The sequence below is a fragment of the Trichosurus vulpecula genome, chromosome 6, assembly GCF_011100635.1.
Source record: "Trichosurus vulpecula isolate mTriVul1 chromosome 6, mTriVul1.pri, whole genome shotgun sequence".
Classification (NCBI taxonomy): domain Eukaryota; kingdom Metazoa; phylum Chordata; class Mammalia; order Diprotodontia; family Phalangeridae; genus Trichosurus; species Trichosurus vulpecula.
The window spans coordinates 283,127,640-283,151,370 of record NC_050578.1 but is presented as its reverse complement, the minus strand read 5'-3'; the positions used below and the strand labels follow the sequence as shown (position 1 = coordinate 283,151,370).

The 23,731-nt window shown below is 53.8% G+C and overlaps 1 protein-coding gene across 3 annotated transcripts in view; it reads right to left on the bottom strand.

Moving 5' to 3' along the window:
- Positions 1–336: 336 nt before the first annotated feature.
- Positions 337–23,731, bottom strand: part of MOB2 (MOB kinase activator 2) — a 100,130-nt gene continuing 76,735 nt past the window's right edge. For 2 of the 3 annotated variants that reach the window (XM_036765535.1, XM_036765534.1), the window contains exons 3-6: positions 12,076–12,236; positions 10,377–10,470; positions 2,585–2,709; positions 353–1,376 (exon numbers count right to left, since the gene is read on the bottom strand). In XM_036765535.1, coding sequence (XP_036621430.1) covers positions 1,066–1,376; positions 2,585–2,709; positions 10,377–10,470; positions 12,076–12,236 — 691 coding nt within the window. In that variant the 3' untranslated portion in view covers positions 353–1,065. Of the gene's footprint in view, positions 1,377–2,584; positions 2,710–10,376; positions 10,471–12,075; positions 12,237–23,731 lie in introns of all 3 variants that reach the window. The other variant, XM_036765536.1, reaches the window with a different exon arrangement.

Below are 23,731 nucleotides of genomic sequence, written 5' to 3'. Positions count from 1 at the left end.
CTCCTCAAGGTGATTGGCCATATGTGTACATGCTACTGCTCTCCGAGTGGCAGCTCCTGGCCTGGGCCCTCCGTACCCATCACTCACCAGGTCCACAACAGGCATGTCGGCTGGCTCTTGGGTGGGCTGTACCACTTCCTCGGTCTGGCTGACCCTAAAGTCCGCCAGAAGGTGGCAATGGCTGGCTGTCCTCTCAAGATCCCTGGCCCAGCAGCGGCCTGGCACCCGAGTCCTTTGGCAGGAAAGGAGGAAGCCAGGAGCTGTCATCGTATCTGGGGAGGCAGAACGAGGTGACCAGCCCTCCCCCTCCCGCTGCGGCCACTGGAAACAAGTTCAAGAAACAGGCCTCAGGCCTGAGGGAGGATTTCTTTTATTATTATTATCGAACAGATGAACTAAGGAAGCCGACATGGTGGTGTCACGGCCCTGGCCCGTTCTCCTGTGACGCCCCCCCCCCCCCACGCACCCTTCTTTTCCCCTGGCCACGCCCACACGGTCAGTTGAGAATCTGGGGGCAGGTGGGGCAGAGCAGCCCAGGCTTCACTGGAAGCCCTCCATGTGCCGGGGTGGCTTGAGGGGAATCCAGGTAAAGATGAAACCAACAGGAAAGAAGCCAGACGCCCACCCGTCTGCCTCACAAGGAAAAGTCACTTTTGGGAATAGAATGCCGGGAGCGAGTTCTCTGCACTGGCAACCAAAGACAGGAAAAAGCCCAGAATGAAACGAAACACGGACTGGCCCGAACGTCAGTCCCGCTCAGAGGGGGTCCCTGTGCTCCCCCATCCAGCCACGAGCAGGGAACCAGGACAAGCCCCCAGATGTCATCAGCGCAGCGTCCTGGGGACATCTGCTACCCCATCTCCAGAACGTCCACTGTGGAGTCCGTGAGCGTGCAGGCGCGCGTGGGTGTTCACGTGGGTGTGTGTGTGCATCCATGCCTGGGAACCCCGCGCACACACAAACACGCGCGCACGCCCACGCGCCCACGCACAGGCAGAAACAGAATATAGACTATGGTTGGTTTCTCCTTGCAAAGGTTCGTGCGTCCTGGTCCCCACGGAAGGCTCATCTCTCCTTCACGTGGTTCTGTGCCCCTCCGCTGCCGCTGCTGCCACTGCCGCTGCCCCCGCCAACGCCGCCGCCCCCGCTACACAGGACCTCCGTGAGGTCGTCCATGACAGTGACCTCCTTGGAGTCAACCAGGTTGAACTCCCTGATGAACAGAATGAAGTGTGTGTAGAGGGTGTTCAAATGTCCATGCAGCTCCAGGGCCAGAGTCTCCTTGAAGTGCGCCGCGTAGATGTGTGCCAGCACGTGGAACAGGTATCTGCAGATCTTCCTGACCAGCGACTCGAAGGAGTTCGGGAACTCCTTGCCTGGGAAAGGGCAGAAGTGACGTCAGAACCGGCCCCTGTAGCACCCCCCTCCCCCACCCTGGGGCTCTGAGGCGGGCCTCACTGGGAGGTGGCAGAACCCAGGCTTCCTGCCTCCCCTTCCCTCTTCCCTACTGGCCCTAAGGAGGGACAGGGCTCTCCTGGACCGAGGAGAAGATCTCAGGGTCAAAGACATCCATCCACAGCTCAGACAATGACCACACCATGCGGTCTTGGAGGGCAGGAAGAGATGGGCTCCGATAAACTCCTGCCAAGTAGGGGAGCCCACTCGCTCATTCACTAGCTTAAGTGCTGGGGATACAAAGGGAGGACAGGCAGGCCCTGCCTTCCCTGAGCTCCCAGTCAGGCTCACTCTCCCAGGAGCCGGAGAAGTCCCATCTTCTCCCCCAGAGCTGGTTAACATCACATAGAAGCCACCAGTGGCAGTCCCCAGCTGTGTCCCCACCTCCTGGGGCATCACTGGTCTTCCCTCATCACTCCATCCCTTACACTGTCCCTTCAGAGGGCAATGGCCCCTTCCCTCCTTTCCCAAAACCCTCCTGCAATTTCCGAGGCCAGCCAGGAGCCCAGATTCACAGAGGCCAAGCAGCCCCGGCGTGCCCCTCACCCCCCAATCCTGTCCCGGTGTCCTTGAGGTCCTCACTTCCCTCAAGGCCCCAGATTGAAGAACCCTCCCCCCGAGCCATTTGTATTTCATCACTCCTGTCCACTTAAGGCTCAGCTGAAGGGCCACCTTCTCCATGAAGCCCTTCCAGGTTTCCTCCTCCTCCTCTTTACTTTTCTGTGTACACATCACAGAATAGAAGCTCTCTGGGTGCCGTGCCTGTGGTCTTTGCTTGCATCACAAAGAGGGCCCCCAATGAGATCTCAGCTCAGCTCTGGCTGGGTGGGGACTGTGCCCACCTGTCTTCTCTGCCAACCCCCATCTTGGTGCCTGAGCCAAGAGCCACCCCTGCAGGCCAGGGACAGAGAAGGCACCCAAGATCTCTGCGGAAAGGAGCAGAAAGCACTCTTCTTCCTGGATGAGGCAGGGGAGGGGCTGCCTAGGCAGCATGCACCCCAGGCCAGGGTCAGGGTCAGTCTCTCAGGACCCACACCTTCCCTGCCCCCCATTCCCTTGTTTGAATGGCCAAGCGCCCAGGGGCTCTAGGACGGGCAGGAGTTGGGCTGTGGGGGTGTGGAAGGCCTACCGTATTTTGTGGGGAAGACGTCCTCGTCCGTCACTAGCTTCTGCACCGAGCTCATGACGAAGTCGACATACTGGGGGGCTGTACATTTGGTCTTCTTTCCCCGCTCGTCATACCAGTAGTATTGCCTGTGGGGAAAGGGACCGAGAAGCCTCTGGGTTTGGAGAGTCAGCAAAGGTAGGGTGGCTCTTCCCACCCTGGCTGCCTGGTGGCATGGCCTGCTCCTCCTGCCCCGCAAGCCTGCCTCTTCCCAGGGCCAACACCCTCATGCTCCCAAGTCCTGGTCTCCTCCTGGCCATTCACAGCTGACTCCAAGACAACTGCAGCCCTATAGAGGCTTCCTACCCAACTTAACAAACATGGATGAAGCACCTACTGTATACAGAACTATCTAGCTAGTCTAATGAGAAATCCAAGGTCAAGTGTAGCAGCAGCTGAGAAAAGCCTGGGGCCTGCAGAGCTGGGCCAGGTCAGCAAATGCCTGAAACGGGGTCCTGCCCTGCCTCCTTCACTCTTCTGGGCTAGTGGTCGATCGTCCCATTTTGACCCAGGCAAGCCAGGCTGCTTCCTTCCAGCTGGCCTCGGTCAGCCTGCCTCACAGTCCTCTTCCCCTATTCCCTGCCCACAGCCTCGGCCTCAGCTGATGCTATGGGAGACTTGATGTTCCCCTCCTGGGAAAGCAACAGAGTGGGGCTATATCTCTGCTGCTGGGCGGGCCCTCTGCCCTCTCCTCACATCAAAGGATGTCAGGGGCTTGGGGCTGAGGAAGGAGCTGGGGGAGTGAGGACCAAGATTTGGGGAGGAAGAAGGGAAGAATAGGAAAGCCCATCTATAAAGCGTCTAGGTCCAGAGGATCCTGCTGGGGGGCCACAGACAAGAGTTGCTCAGGCTGAGCGGTGTGTGCGTGCGTGTGTATGTTGGGGAGATCTGCACATGCACGAGGGGCTCTAGGAAAGGCAGAGAAGATGTGCATCCTAGCCCAGGGCCTGACAAGGCTCACCTGTTTCCCTTCCTGTGGGCACCAGCGGCCTCCCCGAGGCTGGTGGCACAAAAGCTTCCCAGGAAGCTGAAGGCAGGTGAAACCCTTACAGGGGAGCCCCAGCTGAGGTGAGGTGAGGTGAGGTGAGGTCAGTCTCTCAGGACCCACTCCTGCCTCCTAAGGATTCTGAGGAAGGAAGGCCTGGCCCAGGCAGCCCGGGTTCAGCATCCTCAGTGACACCCAAGTTGTATCAAAACTCCCCAAAGGCGGGCCAGGAGGCTCTCCCTTCTTCCCTGTCTTTCTGGCTGAGCAACCCTGACCCAGCCTGTGCTCATGCTAACAGCACTCGCTCCCACAGTGCTTTGAGGTCTGCAGAGCGCCACTCTCTCTAGAAATCCAACCCCGTGTGATGGACGTGGAACCAAATCTGGCATGATTATGTTCACTCCTCTGCTCTCTGTTCTTTCCTAAGTGTGAATTTTCTATACCTGCCTGGACTGTCGGCTCTCTGAGGCCCGGAACATTCCCCAGCACTGAAGCCATCCTAAGGGAATGGCGAGAGGGGCAGCAGTGGAGACAGAAAGCTCTGGAAGCCCTAGCCTGATGGCAGTCCCATCTGTGAGACCATACAGGGAAGTACTGGTCAAGCTGGCTTTGGCCAGATTAGCTCCAGCCTGGCTAGGAGGGGTTCTGGGGAGCTCTCGGACCTGGGTGGGGGGCAGGGACAAGGTGGCCTCAGTACACCAGAGGGCCCTAAGAAGGATCTGTGGACAGATCTGAAAATTCTAAGCAAAGTGAAAGCTAGTCAAAGTAACCCTCTCTTCTCTCCTCAGTGTAAAGCTCCCAGGCCACAGAACTACCTTCCCAGTCTTGATGGGCATGTCAAGCCCAACCCACCCATTTTACAGATGACAAAGATGAAAGGACTTGCTCACTGCTACAGAGCAAATCAATGGCAGAGTCAGAGATGGCCAGAGTTGAATGACCACCAAGCCCACCCCCCAATTCTACTCCCAATGCACTCTCCAAGTCTACAGTTAGGAAGTGTTTTCTGATGTCACGCCCCCAATCTGCAGCACTCCTGCCTCTTGCTTGCCAGGCCAGGGTCCTTGTCGCTCCCACATCAGCCCAATGCCATAACTGAGCCGGGAGCACGAGGGCATGGTGATGGGTGGGTCAGCACCCCTTCCTCCTCTGGCCTTTTTCAGGAATGGATGTGAAAATGAGGCTTCCTAAGAGCATGCGTGACAGGGCTGGTAAAGATGAACTCATCCCCCAAGACCCTGCAGGGTCCTAGGATCCCACTCCAGCTGAAGGCTCAGTCAGTTCCTTTAGGCTGTCCATCCACAGGGATGCTCCTTTTCATTTTGCCGATGGTCCACCCAAATGCTGCAGGGCGGGGTGGCCCATGTTCCCGGTCATGCATTCTATCGTTAACTGGGCCTCATCCTGCTGCAAGGCAAGAAGCAGCAGGTCCAACCTGAACAGGGCAGTTTTCCTCTATACTCTCTGGGCCTAGCCCAACAGCAAGGGCCACAGCACAGGAGACCATGGGAACATACTGTCCTGGACCTCACTTATTTACTCTCTTGGTGACTTTTGGCCCCTGAAGAGAACACTATGACTGCCACCAAGGCCTTGCCTCTCACAGAGATCCAGGCTGACTGTCTTATGAAGGGTATTGGCCATGGTGCTACCCCCATCTTCTCCAGCAGGCCACCCTTCCTATCATGTCCAGATCACCCTCATATTCAGTCTCTTTCTGCTTATGGGCACCTTCCTTCCCCACCTAGCCCCCCAGGCTCAGAACCTAGGGGTCATCCTGGACTCTTCACTCTCACCCTGCCAAATCCAGTATGGTGCCAAGGCCTATCAATTTCACCTCTGCTGCATCTCTGGTCGATTTCACTTCTGCTGCATCTCTGGCCAATTTCTCCTCTGCTGCATCTCTGGTCGATTTTACCTCTGCTGCATCTCTGGCCAATTTCTCCTCTGCTTCATCTCCAGCTTATTTCACCTCTGCTGCACCTCTGGTTGATTTCTCCTCTGCTGCATTTCTCCAATACACCCCTTCTCTCCCCTGCTCCTAATCCCATGCCTAGACTATTGCCACAACCTCCTGGTAGGGTCTCCCTGCCTATTCGGTCTATCCTATCCCTGTCTATTCTAGTCTACCTTCCACTCAACTATCAAACTGATCCCTTCCTTAAGTGCAGAAGCAATCATGTCACACCCCTTCCCAATAAACTCCAGTGGTTGCCCATTCTCTCTAGGATCAAATCCTCTATCTGGCTTCTAAAGCCCTTCACAACCTGGCCCCTTGCTGCTTTTTCAGTCTGGTTATGTATATGTGACTGCCCTCCTTCCACAGACTATAATTCAGCAACAGTGGCCTCCTTGCTCATTGCCCATCATATGTTCACTGACTGTCCCTCACACCTGGGATGCTCTCTCTCCTGGGGTCCTTCAAGACTCAGTTCAAATACCACCTTTTCTGCCCCTGTATTCCCACATCCCCACCACCACCACCCCACACTCCTGCCTTCCCCCCTCATCTACCCTGTGGCAAGCTGGCATACTCCTCATTGTTTGCTCATTTGTGTTCCCTCTTAGGCTTCGAGTTTCTTGAGGGTAAGGACCACATTTCTGCCCCTCTTATCCTCAGTGCTCAGCACACAGGAAGCACTTAGTACATGCTGATGGAGTCAGTTCAGCCTAAGCACTCTCTTCTCCCTGTCCCAGCCATCCCCTGCCAAGGGAGGTGAGGCAGCTAATGCCCTGACATCAGAGGGTGCAGCAGAGAGCCCCAATGCTCCCCTGTAATTGTAAGGCACTGCAGAGACACAGACACACTTGAAGCCACTCCTTTCTCCTATCTGCTAAGATGGCCCTGAAACGAATGGCATCCACATACACGTACCCCCCTTGCATTCTGGGAGCAGAGCGTGAGAGTGCTGAGCCTCCAAGAGGATTCTCCGAAAGCCCTTCTGTGAAGAGAAGGTACCGAGGAGGCGGCAGAGGATCGATACGAGAACAAGGCAGAACCTGGAGAGAACCAGCTGTGTTGGTAACCAAAAATGGGCTCCTTAGCACTTAGTCAACAAGTGCCCTTGACTAGTTTGGCTTTTTCCCCTGAACTGAATGCTGTTTGTATGTTGGATTGGAGGAAGCTTGTCGGCCCCTTCACCTTGCTTCCCTTGCTTAAGCTGATCGAAAGAACCTGTGCTTTCCTGGTCAACCCCTTCACCTTGCTTATGCTGATTGAAAGAACCTGTGCTTTTCCCGGCGTACCTTACACCGCCCGCCCCGCCGCCACCGCCGCCGCCGCCCCCCCCCCCCCCCCCCCCCCCCCCCCCGCAGAAGCCGGATGGTTAAAAACAGCTTCCGTTGGAGCCAGAGGCTGCTATAGCTACAGCCACAGCCGAAGCTGAAGCAGGAGCTGCCAGTAGCAGAGCTGACCTACGTGAGGATTGAGGAGTGCTGAACAAGGACTTGAGGCCGGTGGGTAATCTTTTTACCATAGAGGGGAAGCATGTATATGATTTTGCTTTACACCATCATGCTTCTCTGTGGCCTCCTGGTTACTCTTGTGAGGTGGACTTATTGGGCCTGGAAGCTTTTGATCAATACATCAAAATGGGGATGCTGGTTTGTGGGTTGGTTACTGTGGAGCCTAAATATATGCTTTGATTCTTCTGCCTCCTACTTTGAGAGTTTCTTATATCCAGCGGTTCCGAACCTTTCAGACATATATATGATCCTCTTTGAAATTATAAACTCTGCCCTCCTAATGCACCGGCTCTTGGCACCTACCCACCCATCATTTCAAGAAGGAAACTTCACTTCTGAAGGAGAAGAGCCAGAGAGAGCAGTCCCCGGTCGGGGACATGATGGGCCACAGGGAGCCACGGAAGGAATGAGAATGCTCAGTCTTGACACGGAGGAGGAGTCTCAGCCTCTCGTCAGTCCAGGATCTGATCTGATAAAGTGGCTCCACCATCTGACTCTCAGAGGTCACCGAGGCTGACACGGCCAGCCCTGACTTAAGGGCTCTCTGCAATATGCCCCAACGCATCATCTACCCTTTGACCAAACCCTGAAGGCAGCTCGAGCATCTCTTGCCCAGACATCAGCCCTAAATCATCTCTGGGATTCCCCTCACTGCCCCGGCTTTGCCTCCTGAGAGCCAGCAGAATCCCCCTTCCACACAGGCAGCCTAACGTGCCTGAAGGAAGGGATTGTGTCGTGTAATAAGAATGATGACGAACAATAAAACACCTACTGTGTGCCAGGCACTGTGCCAAGCACTTTACAAAGATGGTCTCCTTTAATCCTCACACCTATTCGGGGGGGCAGGCTACGATTAACCCCATTTCACAGATGGGGAAACTGACCCAAACACAGGTGAAGTGACTTGGCCAGGGTCACACAGCTAGGAAGTGTCTGAGGCTGGATTTGAACTCCTGGCCCAGGGCTCCATCGACTGCACCACCGGGGTGACTTAACGAGCCTTAAGATTCTTGAAGGGACAACTCTGTCTCACATCCTTCTCTCCCAGTGCTCAGCGGCCAGGACGTGCCTCGTGAGTATTTACTGAACTGATGAAATCCTAGAAGAGAAGCCGAGTGGTCCTGGGGCAGGGGCTGGACGAGGCCTCATGTCCCTCCTGCCTTCCTCAGTGGTGACTCCACTACAGTGCCATTCCTTCCCCTCTCAGTGCCCTGAGAACACTCCCCAGAGACAACCCCGGACCCCAATCTCCAAGACTTCGACGCTTGATAGAGCTGACTGATCCAGCAGTCAACCACTTAGCTTATATCATGAGCCTACTATGTGCCAATAGCCCTCTGAATAGAGTATGCGTGTGCATGCATGCACACGTGCACATGCATGCACACACAGACACATACACACACACACACACACACACACACACACACACACACCGCCCCCCGTGCTTCTGTTCATGGCTGCTCGATCTGCCTGATGGTGTCTGACCTAAAAATACCCTTCCCCTGATCAGGGCCTTGGACCCCAGCCCAGCCCGCTGCCATCTTCAGGTGTGGGTCAGATGACCACTTGTGGAGAATGTGGTCAAGGGGACAATCGCCATGGATGGCGTCTGGGAGATTCCTGCCTTTGCCTAGGAGGAGGAACAGGACCAGGTTGTGGGTAACTGGGCTGACGGGAGGGTTAACTTTATTTCTAGAGAGTAGCCCAGGGCCTTGGTGAAGGCAGGGCCAGGGACAGGCTAGCAATGCGGATTTGTTTCTTGGACATGGCGGATGTTAGATCCATCCAATGGATCCCCCCTTCCTGCCTCTGATGCTCACCAGGCGGGGGCTTCACGTCCCCCAAGTCTCAGTTTTCTGAAGGTAAAATGTGGCTGCTCCTAAGACCTAGAGTATGGCCCAACAGGGTCACCTCCCAGCAGTGTGAGGCTCCTCCTGAACTCAGCCACGTGCCACATCCTTCACGAAACCTTTCCTGGTTTCCCCCCAAGTCAGACCCAACAGAAAAGAGGCTCCTTCTGGGCAGAGGCCCAGACTCCAGGGCCTGGCACAAGAGACTGGCTAGACCTGCTGAGTGTGGATAAGGCAGCCCTGGGCATACTCGGGAGCCAGAAGGAGGAGGTCCCCATGGTGGGGACATCCCCAGGGATTTCTTGTAGAAGAAAACAAGATCCAGTTCTCCCTGCCCAGCTCCCTCCCTCCCCCAGCAAAGCTCACACCAACAGCAGCGGATGGGCTCCTCCAAGGGCCCCAGGACAGGGCCCCCCAGCCCCCAGGCAAGAACTAAAGGCCCCCTTGGGGCAGGGCTGCCCAGGAATCAAGAGCCCTTGTAGGGGATCAGGAAGAGTCTAACCAAGAGCTTGAGCCACCTGGCGACCACCAAGGTGCTCAGTCCGGCAGGCAGAGAGCAAAGTCTGCCTTCACCTCTTGCCACTGACTTGCACTGACTCCAGGCAGGTCACCTGCCACACAGTGGCTTCAGCATCCCACTGAGACTACCAGTGGTGGAGGCCGCCTCTTCCAGGAGCCCTCTGCCAAAGAATTCAGAGGATGCTTCCAAAAAGAGTCTCACGAGTGAACTTCATACACACTCACACACACGTTTTTAGGGGTTCTGTGGATAACTCAGGCATCACCATTTACAAAGCGGAGGAAGCTCTTCTTCGTAAACCGTCCCCGAACCATCCTCAACGTCGTCCACACCTGTCTTTGGAAGTGCGTCCTCACCAGCTCTGCCTCCCATGACCCTTGCTGCCGCCAAGGCCCAAGTGCTGCCCACTGCTCCTCTGTGAAGCCCGCCCCGCCCCGCTCACTCCAAGGGGTGAGCCCTTTTCTTCTGGTCTCATTTCGATCAAACTTGGATGAGTTTGGCTAAGTCCTTTTCTTACACTAACTGTGTGTGAGAGGCACAGTCCCATCTAAGGATAAGCACACTGAGGGAGACTGTGCAGCTGACCAAGCCTCACTCCTCACCCGGCTCTTTTCATCCGGCTGTTTGCTGGACACAGCCCTGCCTCCTCTGGTGCTGACTCCCCAGTCTCTGGGACACAGTCGGGCCTTCAGTAGTAAATGCTTCCTGACTTGGCCCATACGCAGGAAGGAGCCTCTACATGCTGGTCTGAGATTTACTTCTGCTACTCTTATGCTTGTTGGTTCCCCCTGCCCCCCATCCATAAAGTCCTTGAGGACTTAGCTACGGCTAAAATGGATCCAGCCCAAGTCCCCACAGGTGTCCAGGGGACATACTCTACACCACCCCCACTCTGAGGCGTCGCCCCTCCCCAGCCCCTGGGGTCACACTCACGTGTTGCCCACGGCCATAGTCTGGCAGGTATCTCCTGTGCAGAACTCAGAGATTGTGCTATACTGGAGGTTGATGTGGTGGAAGAAAGTGGTGGCTGGAAGAGAGAAGAGAAAACAAGGTGTGGCTGCAGTGGAGCCCAAGTCCCCTGCCAGGGGGTGTGGCCACCCAGTGGAGAGAGCTGTGTTACTCTGTCCCTCTGGCTGCCTACCACACTGGGGAGACTGAACTGCAGAAAGCTGACAACCATCCTAGAGAATAACCAGGCACCGGGGGGCTGTTCTTACTACCCCCAGGGGCCACTCGGACCCTGGCAAACCAATGGCCCAACCATGTCTTTCAGGAGTGCAAATGAAAACCAGTGAAGCTGGGCAGCAGCCCCTCAAAGGGCAAAGACCACAGGCTCCCTGAATGGGAGTGCTTCTCCCGCACAGCGAGTCTGAACAAGAAAGCTCAAGCAGGTCCAGCATCAGGAGCCAAGCACCCGCCCTGTTCCAAACGGCCAGGCATGTTCCTACAAACCCAGAACTGTGGTCTGTGCCCTGCCCAGCGTCTGGGCCACTGCTGGATGTCGTAAAGAACGCTGCTTTAGCCAACATCCACTCTCCTAACCACGGCTGAAGCCCACTCCCTGGGGCTCTAACAATACTCCTAAGGCCAGGCTAGGCCTTTAACATGCAGATGTCACCCACCGAGCATGATAGGAAGCGTGCTGGGCAAGGAGGGGTGACTCTGGCCACAGGACGGCCCTTTGTACCAAGGCCCCATACAGAGCACTGAAGCAGAATAAGCAGTGAAAACTTCTTAGCTGGCTTTCTGAAGCCCTCCTCGAGGGCTTTTGCTTTAAGGCAACAGACACCAAAGGCTTTGACCTCTCTCCTGCCCCGGAGGCGACCTTCAAGAATCCTGGGGCTTCTGATCGCACAAAACAGAATCTGGTGCAGCTCAGAGGGCAGGGGAACTTCACTGGGGAAAAGCTCTTTGTCTCAGATGTCTCAGAGAAGGGTCTAAACAGAACTGACCAGAACAGGTGCAACCAAGTGCCATCCACAGGTAAGTGGCCAATATGTGGATGGGCTGTTCTCCCCAGAGCTGCAAGACTGCTGACAGCCCCAAAGAGCAGAGAGAAGAAAAGGCTCCCCCCCTCCCCACAAATGGACCGAGATGACAGAAGGTGACGAGGAGGCTTTCCTGAAAGGGGTCCAGGTAGGCGGACAGGCACTCCAACGGAGCTATGGACAGACCCAATGACTCCGAGACCCACACTGGGTACATGCCTTAGACAGCAGAGACACAAAGAACTGTCCCATTTGTCCAGCCAAGGACTCGGAGCAGCCCTTTGGGGGAGCAGAGGCTTCCAGTAGCTGGGGCATGGGGAAGGAGGCTGGGCCATAGGACAGTACTGGACGGAAGAACCCTGGGAAGACATCTAGGGACTGAGGAGAGCAGAGGAGGCTGAACCCAAAGACTCCACGATGGGAGGAAACCAAACCCTCTGTAAGCGTGACAAGCCCCGGGTTCAGATGATGGGGCTCCCTCCCTTCAGTCATTTGCGAGACTTCTTTTTCTTCCTCCTCGTCATCTTTGTAAGGAAGGAGGGCTGGCTGGAGGTGGGCAGGTGAGTGAAGGGGAGTGAGGGGGAGGGGAAGGAGACACCGCAGCACAGGCAGACAGACTGTGCCTCTGCGGGAGAGCTACCTACTGTTGCTGGCCAGCCACTCGTTGAGGTCGATCTCTCGGGGCAACATCACCAGCTCCTTGAATTCAAAGTCTGTAATTCTAGATTTGGTGTACTCGGGCTCCAGGTACAGCTTCTTCTCTTCGGGGGTGGGCTTCTTCCCATTCGGCTTTGCCTTGGACTTCCTAGAGAGAGAGAGAGAAGGGAACACAAAGTCACTGACCAGCTGGTGACCGGCCAAGGATGGTGAGCAGGAGCACCAGCATCTCCGTGCACTCTCTCCTCTGCGACCCCTCCCTCACACTGGTCCCGTGGGCCAGGCCCCTCAGCCGGCTGGCCTACCCTCACGTGTCTGGAGGAAGACCCTGGAAGTCTTGGGCCAAAACATTCCTGCCACCACAAGAGAGAAGGCTTCCAAAGGAGACCTTGGCTTTCAGGCCTCTGGTCACAGCTCCCCAGTTCTTGGCCCTTGCAAGGATGGTTGAGAGACAAAATGGGGGAGACTCCAAATGCCCACAAGCAGTTTGAAGGTACTGCAGGGTACTGGGCTGCCAGGACAAGGCTAGGGCCCCCAGATGACCACAGGGCAGGCCCAAGGGTGCCTCGACAGTAGCACACCGTCCATCCTTCCTACACAACTGGGCAGGAGAGAGGGGCTGCAGGTTTGTAGTGGCTCATTTTCCAAGTAATAGTATAATTAACGATTAAACTATTTTGCAAATAAAACATTAAAAAAGGGAAATTTCAATTAACATCAATTAATTACACTTATTACTTAAGATTTTTATTTATCATGAAATCACATTAATATTTTTAAAAATTACTTTGCTGCACCTGCTTTGTCAGAAAAGGGGGAAAAGAAAGTACTCTCGCCCCTCTCAGCCACGGGGCATGACAAACAGGAGAGCATGTCCAGCGGCAACCCCACCGGGCACATGGTTAAGGTGTCATCGATAGGGCCTGTAGGAGGTGGGGGCTGAAACCAGGGAGAGGCTCTGATCGGAAGGGGGCAGGAAGGAGGTGGAGAGGTGGACCTGCCAGGCACAGGCTGGAGGCTGGAGCTTGCTTGGGGCTTTATCAGGAGCCCCCGGCAGTGGGGATCCATCAGTCAGTCAGCAAACATTTAGGAGGTGCCTACTGCACCCCAGCACAGCGCTGGAAGTAGGGAGTCTTTCTGGGCCTCAGGCCTCGAGGCAGCTCAGGAAAGAAAAGGACAAGAGCACAGCCCACCAACGCAGGAGAACCATGGCCTGACATCAGGGCTCACTCCTTGGCCAGCCCCAGGCCATGACAACCGTCTCCCGGCCACACTCCCCCTGGAAGCTGGCGCCGGGAAGCAGCCCACCAAAGGGGGTGATGGGGCTGTGCTTGGGTTGGGAAGGTGGCCCCTGGGGCTGCTCAGAGCAGGGCAGTTCGTGGCATGGAGCTCTGGTGCTCCCCTTCCCCCTACCCCACAAGGTCAGGAACCTCTGGCGCTTAGAGATGGCCTGTGGGCTCTGTGCTCTGAAGAGGCTGTGGTCACTCCTGGCTGCTCCTGTGCTTCCTGTCAGAATGACCCTGTGGCCTGGTAATGAGAAGCCTTCCTGCCCTTCCCGCTGACACAGGCGTGGTGACCAGAAGGCTGGCGGCGGTGCGGAGGGGAGGAGAGGCTGGGGCCCTCACCTCTTCAGCCCCTACTATGGTCTGCTCACCAGGAAAACAGAAACTAGCCAAGTGGATCAGTCGGCAGCAGGGACTGAGGAGGAAGCAGGCAGACCACAGATACTGAGCCTCAGGAATCGAGGGCTGTCTCACAAGACCCTCTTCAAGTGCAGTCTCGAGGGGCTGTGAGCAGATTTGACCAGGGCAACCCCTGGGCCCAGGAGCTTCAGCTTGGTCAGGAGCCTCCTGCCTGCTTCCTGTTAGGTTTGGAAAGGGTGGCCACGAATCCTGTCATTCCTGTGACTAGGGCACACCCTCGCACACAGGCCAGGCCCAGGCTAGCCACCTGCAGACCCCTTTCGTCCTGTTTAGAAAGGGTAAGGGGATAGGTGTCTTGTCTTCCTTCTGCCCCGTCTGGTTAGGGGGGGTGAGAAGAGACCCCCTGTGGGTACCCCAACCTGGGCTCTTTCTTCACCAGAGATGCCAAGATGCCAGATACAACATCCTGGCGGGGGCCCTCTGTAAGTGCCCAGGCCCCAGGGAAGAAGTCGAACCCTCAGCCAGATACTGGACCATGCTCCTGAGGCCCTTTGGGGAGCCCCCTCCCCAGCACCTGGAGAAAGGCATGTTTTGGGAGGGTCTCGAGACAGCCAAGTCTCTGTCAGCTTCAGCTTTTTTTCGTTCTCTTCTGGCTTTTTAAAATTGCAAATGGTTGATTTAAGAGAAGGAGGAAGTAAGAATGCTCCCACATGCCAGAGAATTCTTCTCCTTCAGATTCTCACAGCAGCCCTTTGCCTTAAAAGGTAATCTCTGCCTTGCCTCCGGATGCTCTACCACGAACAGCCGGTGTCCGGGCAAGCGTGTTCTGGGGGCCAGGACAAGATTCCCAGCTCTGGCTTTCCCAATGGGCAAATTTCTAAAAGTAAATGCTCCGGAGCAGGGCCAGCAGGAGCCAGGTGCCGGGCTCTGTGAGCTGATCTCACACCCAGCACCAGCAAGGGGAAAGCTCCCAGTTACAGCTTCCCGGCTGTGGCCTGCAGCTGCTCCACAAAGGAGCCGGCGAGTCGGGGGCAAAGTCTGCTCCTCAAGCCTCCTCCTTACTCACCAGTCTGTCCTGGACAAGAGGGTTCTGGATGCAGGCTTATTAGGAAGTCACTGAGCCCTGCCAATGGACAGATGACCAGAGTGCAGTGCGTTTGTTACTGCACAGGGGCATCTCCAGATGGCATGTGAGTGTGTATGTGTGTGTATGCACATGTATGTGCGCACGCTTGTGTGTGTGTGTGTGTGAGAGAGAGAGAGAGTGAGGGGGGTGGGCAGCCTGGGGGAGGCACAGGTCTCAGTTCTGGGCAGGCCTGAACAACTTCGCCCCTTGGCCCGCCCACCTGAGGGGGTCGGACAAGCACCAACAAGCACTTTATGACCCCTGGGGGCACAAAGGCAGTGAGGTAACTCCAGTCCTCCAGAAGCTAACACTCTAATGATCCCACCTTCATGAGCCACAGATTCTATCACAAACCAGCCAGTCTGTCAATAAACACTATGGGGTGCCACTGTGGGTGGAGCCCCAGGCCTGGAGTCAGAAAGACCTGAGTTCAAATCCAGTCTCAGATCCGTCCTAGCTGTGGAACACTGGGCAAGTCACTTCACCCTGTTTGCCTGTTTCCTCATCTATAAAATGAACTGGGGAAGGAGATGGCAAACCACATCTTTGCCTTGAAAACCTCAAATGGGGTCATAGAGAGTCGGACAGGACTGATATGCCTCAACACCAACAAAGTCCCCGCTAACGGGGGAGATGAGAAGCCACGGATCCGGCTGCCTAAGCTATGGGGCCTCGGGAGATAGCCCCAGAAGGACCGGGCTGGCGGGGCCTTGACCAAGGCCTCCCAGCATGGCTCTGGCCAAGCTCAGAGCTCCCGCTGACCAGCCTCAAGCAGCGTCAGGGTCAAATCCCCAAGGCTCTCTTGTGCCCTGGATATACGGGCACCCTGTAGCCTAGGGAGGGCCAACAAAGCCCCCAAAAGGACTTGGGACCCACGTCAGAATTTGGTCACCAGGAGAATGCAGATGACAGAGGCGGTGGCAGGGGAGGGGTGGGAGTGGGGGCGGGCCTGAGAGTCCCCAGAACTGACTGGCCGAAAAGGAAGAAGGCCTCCAGGGGCCTGGAGAGGTCCTGTGCACAGAACTTCCAGGGACAGACCTGTCCTGTGAACTGGCCTTTTCACTGCAGTTCCAGAAAACCCATTCCCTTGGTGATGCTCTGGATTTGAAGTCTCTGGATTTTGAAACAGTGAGGGTTTTTTAAGAGGGTCCCATCAGAGGTCTCACCAGAGGTGAGGCGTGATCCCTTCCCAAGGTCCAGTCCCTTCATTCTGGTGAGGCGGGGGAGGCTGGAGAGCCAAGATGATTGGCTCGAGGCAGCCTGGAGCAGGAGGGACAGGCTGGAAGGAGAAACCTCAGCTCCTGCCTCTCGGCCTGTGCCTGCTTCCAGGCTTCACTTCTTCATTCTTCTCACTTGCTGGGACAAACCCTCTGCTACCCACCCTTCCTCAAGGGCCCAATGTTTTCCTTTACTCCCTGAAAAAGAAAGAACCACCTCCCTGACCTTGAGAAGAATCCAAACTCCTTCATGGTGAAGTGTCAAGGACTCTGAACCCTATGTATGCATTTTAAGAACAGATAAAGGACAAATCCCCGGAGCCAAAGGAATCAACCAACCATCTAGTGTGATGGGTGCTGACTCTGGCTGGCTAGGTGTCTTCGGGTAAGCCACTCCCCTCTCCGGACTTGGGCTTCCTTCTCTGTAGGAAGGGACCTCCACCACACCTTCCATCTCTGCTCTAAACCTGTGAGGCTCTAACTCTGCCTTCTTGTCTCTGATGTCTCCCCACAAAGGGACCTTTGACGATGACTGACAGTCCTGTCTGCCCCCTCCTTCCTCCCTCACAGGCACCCTGCCCAAGGAGCTCAAGGCCAGAGCCTGTGACGGCCTTCCAAAGGCAAGGCCGGAGCTCTGTCTCTGCAGGGAACCAGGCAGAGAAGGTGGCTCCTCATGGGAGCCTCCCCTGGCAATGAGGAAGCCCTTGGCGAGGCACTTCTGGCAGAAAAAGCGAGCCTGGCTGTCTGGCAGAGAGGACCCAGACAGCCCCTTCTCAAGGCTCCGAGGCCAGCAGACAAAGGGACACTTTGTTCTCTCCTTTTTCAGGGGCAAGGAGTTTCTCCAAACAGAACTTAGGACAATCTGTCCATGTCTGTATCATCAGGCAGACTGGTCATAGACCAAAGATCCCAGGTAGTGAGTCCTGAGCCTCCAGGCCCAATGCCCCCTTCTCTCTCCCTGGTGGAGTCTCCTGCCCCAATCATTAGAAACCGAGGCCACTGCCTCCCCTCAGAGGCCACGCCCTCCCACAATTCTTCAATCTTGCCTGAAAACAGACCCTACCCAAGGTCTGAACCTCCTCCGCTTTCTAGGCTGCTGTGATTTGGAGAAGTTCCAAAGGGCTAAGAAAAAAGGAGGTGAATATCACCTGCTGCCCCTGAAGAAGGTACCTGGAAAAAACAGCAGGGAACTAATGAGGGGGGAGGGGGCTGCCAGGAGGAGCAGCAGAGGCTGCAGACCCTGCCCACTGCTGCTGCTGGTTGGAGGCCAGCTGTGTGAGCAACATCAGGGCTCACTCCATGGGCGCGAAATGAGGAGGCTTCACACACTCGGGGAGTCCCCAGGACCACAGGGACCGCAGAGGTCACCTAGCGCAACTCTAGTGACAGATGGAGAAGCAGCACCCCAGAAAATAAAACTCCATGCTTGCTGCTACACACTGAACTTTCAACAATCAGAGATTCTCCAGCTTAGCAGCCAGCTCTGTGACAGCCACTGCAAAAAGAAGGCTGACCGCTGACCTATGGCCCTGTGAGCCCATTTGGAAAGGGCTCAGGAGAACACTGTCCCCTCTGCCATTGAGGACCAGCCAGCATTCCACCCGATGCGGACCCCTCAATAAGCTTTGGGAAAACCCGCCCCAAAGTCAGCAAACCCAAGCCACTCCGGCCCCAACAATTTTCACCTTCTCCGTTAAGTGGAAGAAAATGCTAAGTTGGCTTCAGCCACCGCTCCTTTCCCCAAAGAAGAGACTTCCAAAAGGTCTCGGAAGAAGTCATCTGAGGTCTGGAGCTGCCCCAAAGGGGAGGTCCTGAGTTCCAAGAAGGATGACCTATTTGTCGGTGGAATGCAGCCTATCACCTTGGGGCTGACCATGGAAACTCCCGGAAGAAGCACCAGGAGAAGGCAAGGCTGGGCAAGTCCTCAGTAGGTGGACACACAGGATGGGGTGAGGGGAACCTGTTCTCTGGCTCCCGGGATGCCGGCACTGACTGCTGGGCATCTGCTGGAACCTGTCGTGAAAAACGAGGGGGAAGATGGGATGGCCTTGAAGAGGCACAGGTGCCAAAGGATCCGAGACGTCTGCACCACCCCCGACGTCATGGAACCCTTGTTCAGTTGGGCCACAGCTGCTCTGCCCAGGGAGGGAGCCTTGTTCTGGGCCAGTGCCAGCTAGATTCTTGGCAGTTCTTTGCCAACTGCGGCTGAGGTGGGGGTGCACTTGGCCAATAGTGACTCCTTTGCCATTCAGGCCTGAGTCAGGAAGCCAGGTGCCAGGGCTCCCACATCCCAACACAGAGGGCGTGGCATCAGGGCTTTGGCCCCAGTGAAAATTCCCAAACACAATGTGATGTGCGGCTTGCCCGCAGGCCCTGCCAGGGGAATGCTGACTGGGGACCCACACAGAATGCTCTAGCTTGGCAGACCACAACCCGTCTGAGCCCATCTGCTTGAAGGCTGCACACTGCACAGTCTATAACAGCCAGGTGGGCTGGGGCCCTGGCCAAGACACGAGGACCTCCCCCAGCCCTGGCCAGAGATGGCCCCAACGCAGCTTCCGCAGGAGGCTCACCCCCTTATAGGAGGTCTCCGTGGTGTGGACCGACACAGCAGGAGAGCCAGGGGAAGAGTCAGCAGATGATGATGCTGAGCCTGTGAAACGGCCCTCTGCAATCACTACTGAAATAGGCAGGGGAATATGAGGACCCTCGCTGTCAGGAAATCTCTGTACCAGGCTCCAGCCTTGGTGACTGTGCTTTGGGATCCCTTCTCGGTAAGCAACAAGAATGGACCTCAGGAGGTGGAGACACTGGGGGAAAGGGGGTGGGGTAGGGCAGAGACTGGTCCCAGTCCACTCTCTTATCAGGCACTTGACTCCTCTGGGCCTTTCTACCCCAGAAAGAGAGCCAGGTGAGAGGAGGGCCCACCTCAGCATCTGCCCCAAGAGCAAGGGTTCTTCCCTTGTTTGAGACCCAGGCCTCTTGGCAGCTGTCCAGTGAGGGCCACAGACTCCCACTCAGAACCATGTTTTTAAACACACAGCATTAAAGTACACAGAAGTACAGTCACTGAAGGACTAAACAAAAGGAGCTCACAGATGGATATCAGGTTAACAAGACTGCAGGAGGCAGGCAGACCGGACTTTGGATCCAAGCTTCTACACCTTGGGGAGGATGACATATCCAGGCATTGTAGACAAGCACCTGGATACACAAATTCTGCCTGGGTTCCTTCTAGTCAGAGATGCTAGGCTTCACTCTGTCCTACATCCTAAGCCTCAGGGCCCGAGGATCTGCCTGGACAACTGTCCAGAACCTCAGCTTTACATTTCAAGGCAAACATCTAGGTTCCAATCCGGGTTCTGCTGTTTTCTTTGTAAAACAGCTTCCCTCCCCCAAGCCTCAGTCTCCCTACCTGTAAAATCAGAGAGTTAACGTCTCTTCTAACACTAAATCTTATCCTAGGAGCCTGTATTGGCAACCAAAAATGGGCTCCTTAGCACTTAGTCAACAAGTGCCCTTGACTAGTTTGGCTTTTTCCCCTGAACTGAATACTGTTTGTATGTTGGACTGGAGTAAGCTTGTCGGCCCCTTCACCTTGCTTCCCTTGCTTAAGCTGATGGAAAGAACCTGTGCTTTCCCAGTCAACCCCTTCACCTTGCTTAAGCAGATTGAAAGAACCTGTGCTTTCCCCGGCGTACCTTACACCCCCGCAAAAGCTGGATGGTTAAAAGCAGCTCCTGTTGGAGCCAGAGGCTGCTATAGCTATAGCCACAGCCGAAGCAGGAGCTGCCAGTAGCAGAGCTGACCTACGGGAGGAAGCTGAACAAAGACTTCAGGCCAGTGGGTAATCTTTTTACCATAGAGGGGGAAGCATGATTTTGCTTTACGCAATCATGCTTCTCTGTAGCCTCCTGGTTACTCTTTCAAGGCGTACTTATTGGGCCTGGAAGCTTTTGATCAATATATCAAAATGGGGTTGCTGGTTCATGGGTTGGTTACTGTGGAGCCTAAATATATGTTTTGATTCTTTTGCCTTCTACTTTGAGAGTTTCTTATATCCGGCGGTTCCGAACGTTTCAGACATGTTTATGATCCTCTTTGAGATTATAAACTCTGCCCTCCTATTACAGAGCCCCCTCCCACCACAAATTTAGGACTGGGGGACATTTCTGTGTTCATTTGTCTGTTGAATATGATGTCTTTCTACACCAATGCATTTGTGTGTGTGGGAGAAGCTTTTCCTCCATGTTCATATGCCATTCTCACACATTCCAATTAAGAGAAATAACCAAGTTCCATCCCCTTCTTCCTCCTGTCTACACAGAGTGTATTCCTTTTACCCTTCTTTCTCTTTTCCCTCTTATAACCCTCAGAACAAAACCAACCCACCCCCAAGTGCTCTGCCTTCCTCATTTAATTCCCTTAGGACTCTTTGAAAGCATGAAGGTTGGAACACGCATTTCTTCTCAGGAAGGAAGAAAACAAGCACATACTAAGTGCCTACTATGTGCCAGGCACTGTTATAAATGCTGGGAATGCAAAGGTGGAGCTAGCCCCCACCCTCTGCTGCAGGCCTTGTAGGATCCCTTCAGGGTGCTTGAGCATGGAAGCTCTGGATTCTGGCTGTGGCTTTGGTGGCCTTTCCTTCAGGAAGTGATCTGGGGTGCTTCTCTGTCTCAGGTGCCCTGGAGCAGGCTCATAGGATTTCCTGAAGCCCCCTGTGGCTTATTCAATCTTCCTGAACCATCTCCTTGGCCTGGTTTCCAGGTCAGTTGTGTTTTGGGTCAGATATGTTCCGTTTAATCCTAATTTTTTTTTCATCTTTTACTTTTGTTCTCCACTTTCCTGCTGTTTCAGAGTCTCTGATTTCTGCTGCGTCTCCTCTCACTATCAGAGAGCCTGGTAACTTGGGTAAGGTTGGCTGCGTTCTCTTCTCAGCTATGTATTTAATTTTTTTTCGTTAAAGCTGTTAATTCATTTTTGACTTTTGCTTCATTTCTTCCAGGTATTCACGTAGTTCTGGTGGAGATTGCAGTTCTCCAGAGCTTCTCCCCTTCCAAGCTGGATTTTCTTGGACTTTTCTACATCTAAAGTGACTTTCTACACTGGTTGAGGTCTTTTTCACTTTCCTTCTCTCTCCAACCTTTGTTTGGAATTGTGTGCAGATCCTTTGTTTCGTTTTTTTTTTTTTTGTTAAGATCTCATATGATTTGTTCAGTCACAACACTGATTAAGCACCTACTGCCAACCACCAGAGACAAGTAAAAGACAGCATCTGTGACTGAGGAGCTCACAATCTAGTGGCGCCTGCTCGGGGACTTCCCCACAGCCACTCAGTCACAAAGGAATCTCGAACTCAGACCTTCCTGACTCCAGGGTTGGTCCTATCTCCATCAGTCCACACTGTCTCTCCCTAGAGTGTCTCAGGCATTAAAATGCCTGTGAGCTTGTTTGTATCTTTTGTTTGTTTCTTCATTTTAAAAATTAATTTATTTGTAGTTTTCAGCATTCACTCTGCTAAGATTTAGAGTTTTTTTTAAATAAATTTATTTTTTAGTTTTAGTTTACAACCCTCAGTTCCACAAGTTTTTGGGTTCCAAATTTTCTCTCTCTTCCTCTCCTCTCCCCTCCCCCCCAAGCCAACATGTAATCCAATGTAGGTTCTACATTTACCTTCACCTTAAACTTATTAACATAATAGTTCAGTTGTAAAGAAGAATTATAACCAATGAAATGAATCAGGAGAAACCAAAAAAGAAGGAAAAAAGAGAGAGTGCATAGCTTGCCTCCATCTGCATTCAGGCTCTGTAATTCTTTCTCCATCATGAGTCTGTTGAAGCTGTCTTTGAACCTTGCATTGAAGATTCTGAGTTTTAAATTTCTTCCCCAAGATGGTGTACAATCTGATGTAGGCTCTACATGTACATTCCTATTAAACATATTTCCACATTAGTCATGTTGTATAGAATAATTAGACCCAATGGAAGAAACCACAAGAAGAAACAACAAAAAAAAAAAAGAAAAGAGAGAGAGACAGAGAGGGAGAGCAAACAGTCTGCTTCGACCTGCATTCGGACTCCGTCGTGCTTTCTCCAGGTGTCCAGGGCACTTTCCAACCTGAGTCTTTGAGTTGTCTTAGGTCCTTGTATTGCTGAGGAGGCCTACATCTATCAAAGTCAGTCATCGCACACTGTGGCTGTTACTTTGTATAATATTCTCCTGGTTCTGCTCCCTTCACTCGGCATCAGTTCATATATGTCTTCCCAGGTTTTTCTAAAGTCCACCTGCTCATCATTTCTTACAGGACGGTAGTATTCCATCACACCCTGTTCAGCCATTCCCCAGCTGATGGGCATCCCCTCAATTTCCAGTTCTTTGCCACCACAAAAAGAGCTGCTATAAATATTTTTGTACACGTGGGTCCTTTTCCCTTTTTTATAATCTCTTTGGGACACGGACCTGGTAGTGGTATTGCTGGGTCAAAGGACATGCAGTTTTATAGCCCTTTGGGCACAGTTCCAAATTGCTCTCCAGAACAGCTGGATCAGTTCACAACTCCACCAACAACGGATTAGTGTTCCGATTTTCCCACATTTTCTCCAACATTTATCATTTTCCTGTTTTGCCAAGTTAGCCAATCTGATAAGTGTGATGTGATACCTCAGAGTTGTTTTGATTTCCATTTCTCTAATCAATAGTGATTTAGAGCACCATGACTATAGATAGCTTTAATTTCTTCCTCTGAAAACTGCCGGTTCATATCCCTTAATCATTTCTCAACTGGGGAATGACTTGTATTCTTACAGGTTTGACTCAGTTCTCTCTATATTTTAGAAATAAGGCTTTTATCAGAGACACCAGATGTAAAAATTCTTTACCAGCTTGTGTTCATATTCTGCCCCTGCTCCATTTGGGGTTGGAGGGTCGGCCCTGGTTGGTCTCACCCTGGGTCACCTGGACTAACCTCCTTTTTGGGGCCCTCTATGGCATCTCAAGGCAGAATGCAAGGGGTCTTGGGGCCGTACCAGGGCTGCTTCTGGTGGATTCCAAAGGCCCCAATGTAAGTGTCTGACCATCCTGAGGCTTTCCTGAGGGAACCTGCTGCTCATGCTGGCCAGGGACACAGAGGCTCAGAGGGTCCGCGTGTCTGGCCCATCTCTGGTCCAGGTCTAAACTAAATCGAGGTCTTTGGATTAGATGTCTAGTTCATTCCAAAGACCGTGAGTGCCCTGAGGACAGGAGATTGTCTGGCTTTGTTCAGGCTGCTCTTGTATTCAGCGCAGTGCCCTGCAAAGGGCAGCTGCGTGATCAGTGTTTGGTGAGATCAGACAGATGCTAACTGGAAGAGCTGAGAGGTCGACCCCCGCTTTAGTGTTCCAAGTTCCATACTCTTTCCACTGCCCCCAAATCTGGGTGAGCGACTTTACTCAGCACCTTGATCAGGAAAAAAGGTGAGAGAGCAGAATGGGAAGGCCTGTTGGAAGAATTTTTGAAAATGATGCAAAATGCCTCTGACAATTTTAGAGAGATACAGATTTCTTGTTGTTCACTTGTTTCAGTCATGTCTGATTTTCCATGACCCCACTGGGGGATTTCTTGGCAGAGACACTGGAGGGGTTGGCGATTTCCTCCTCCAGCTCATTTTACAGATAAG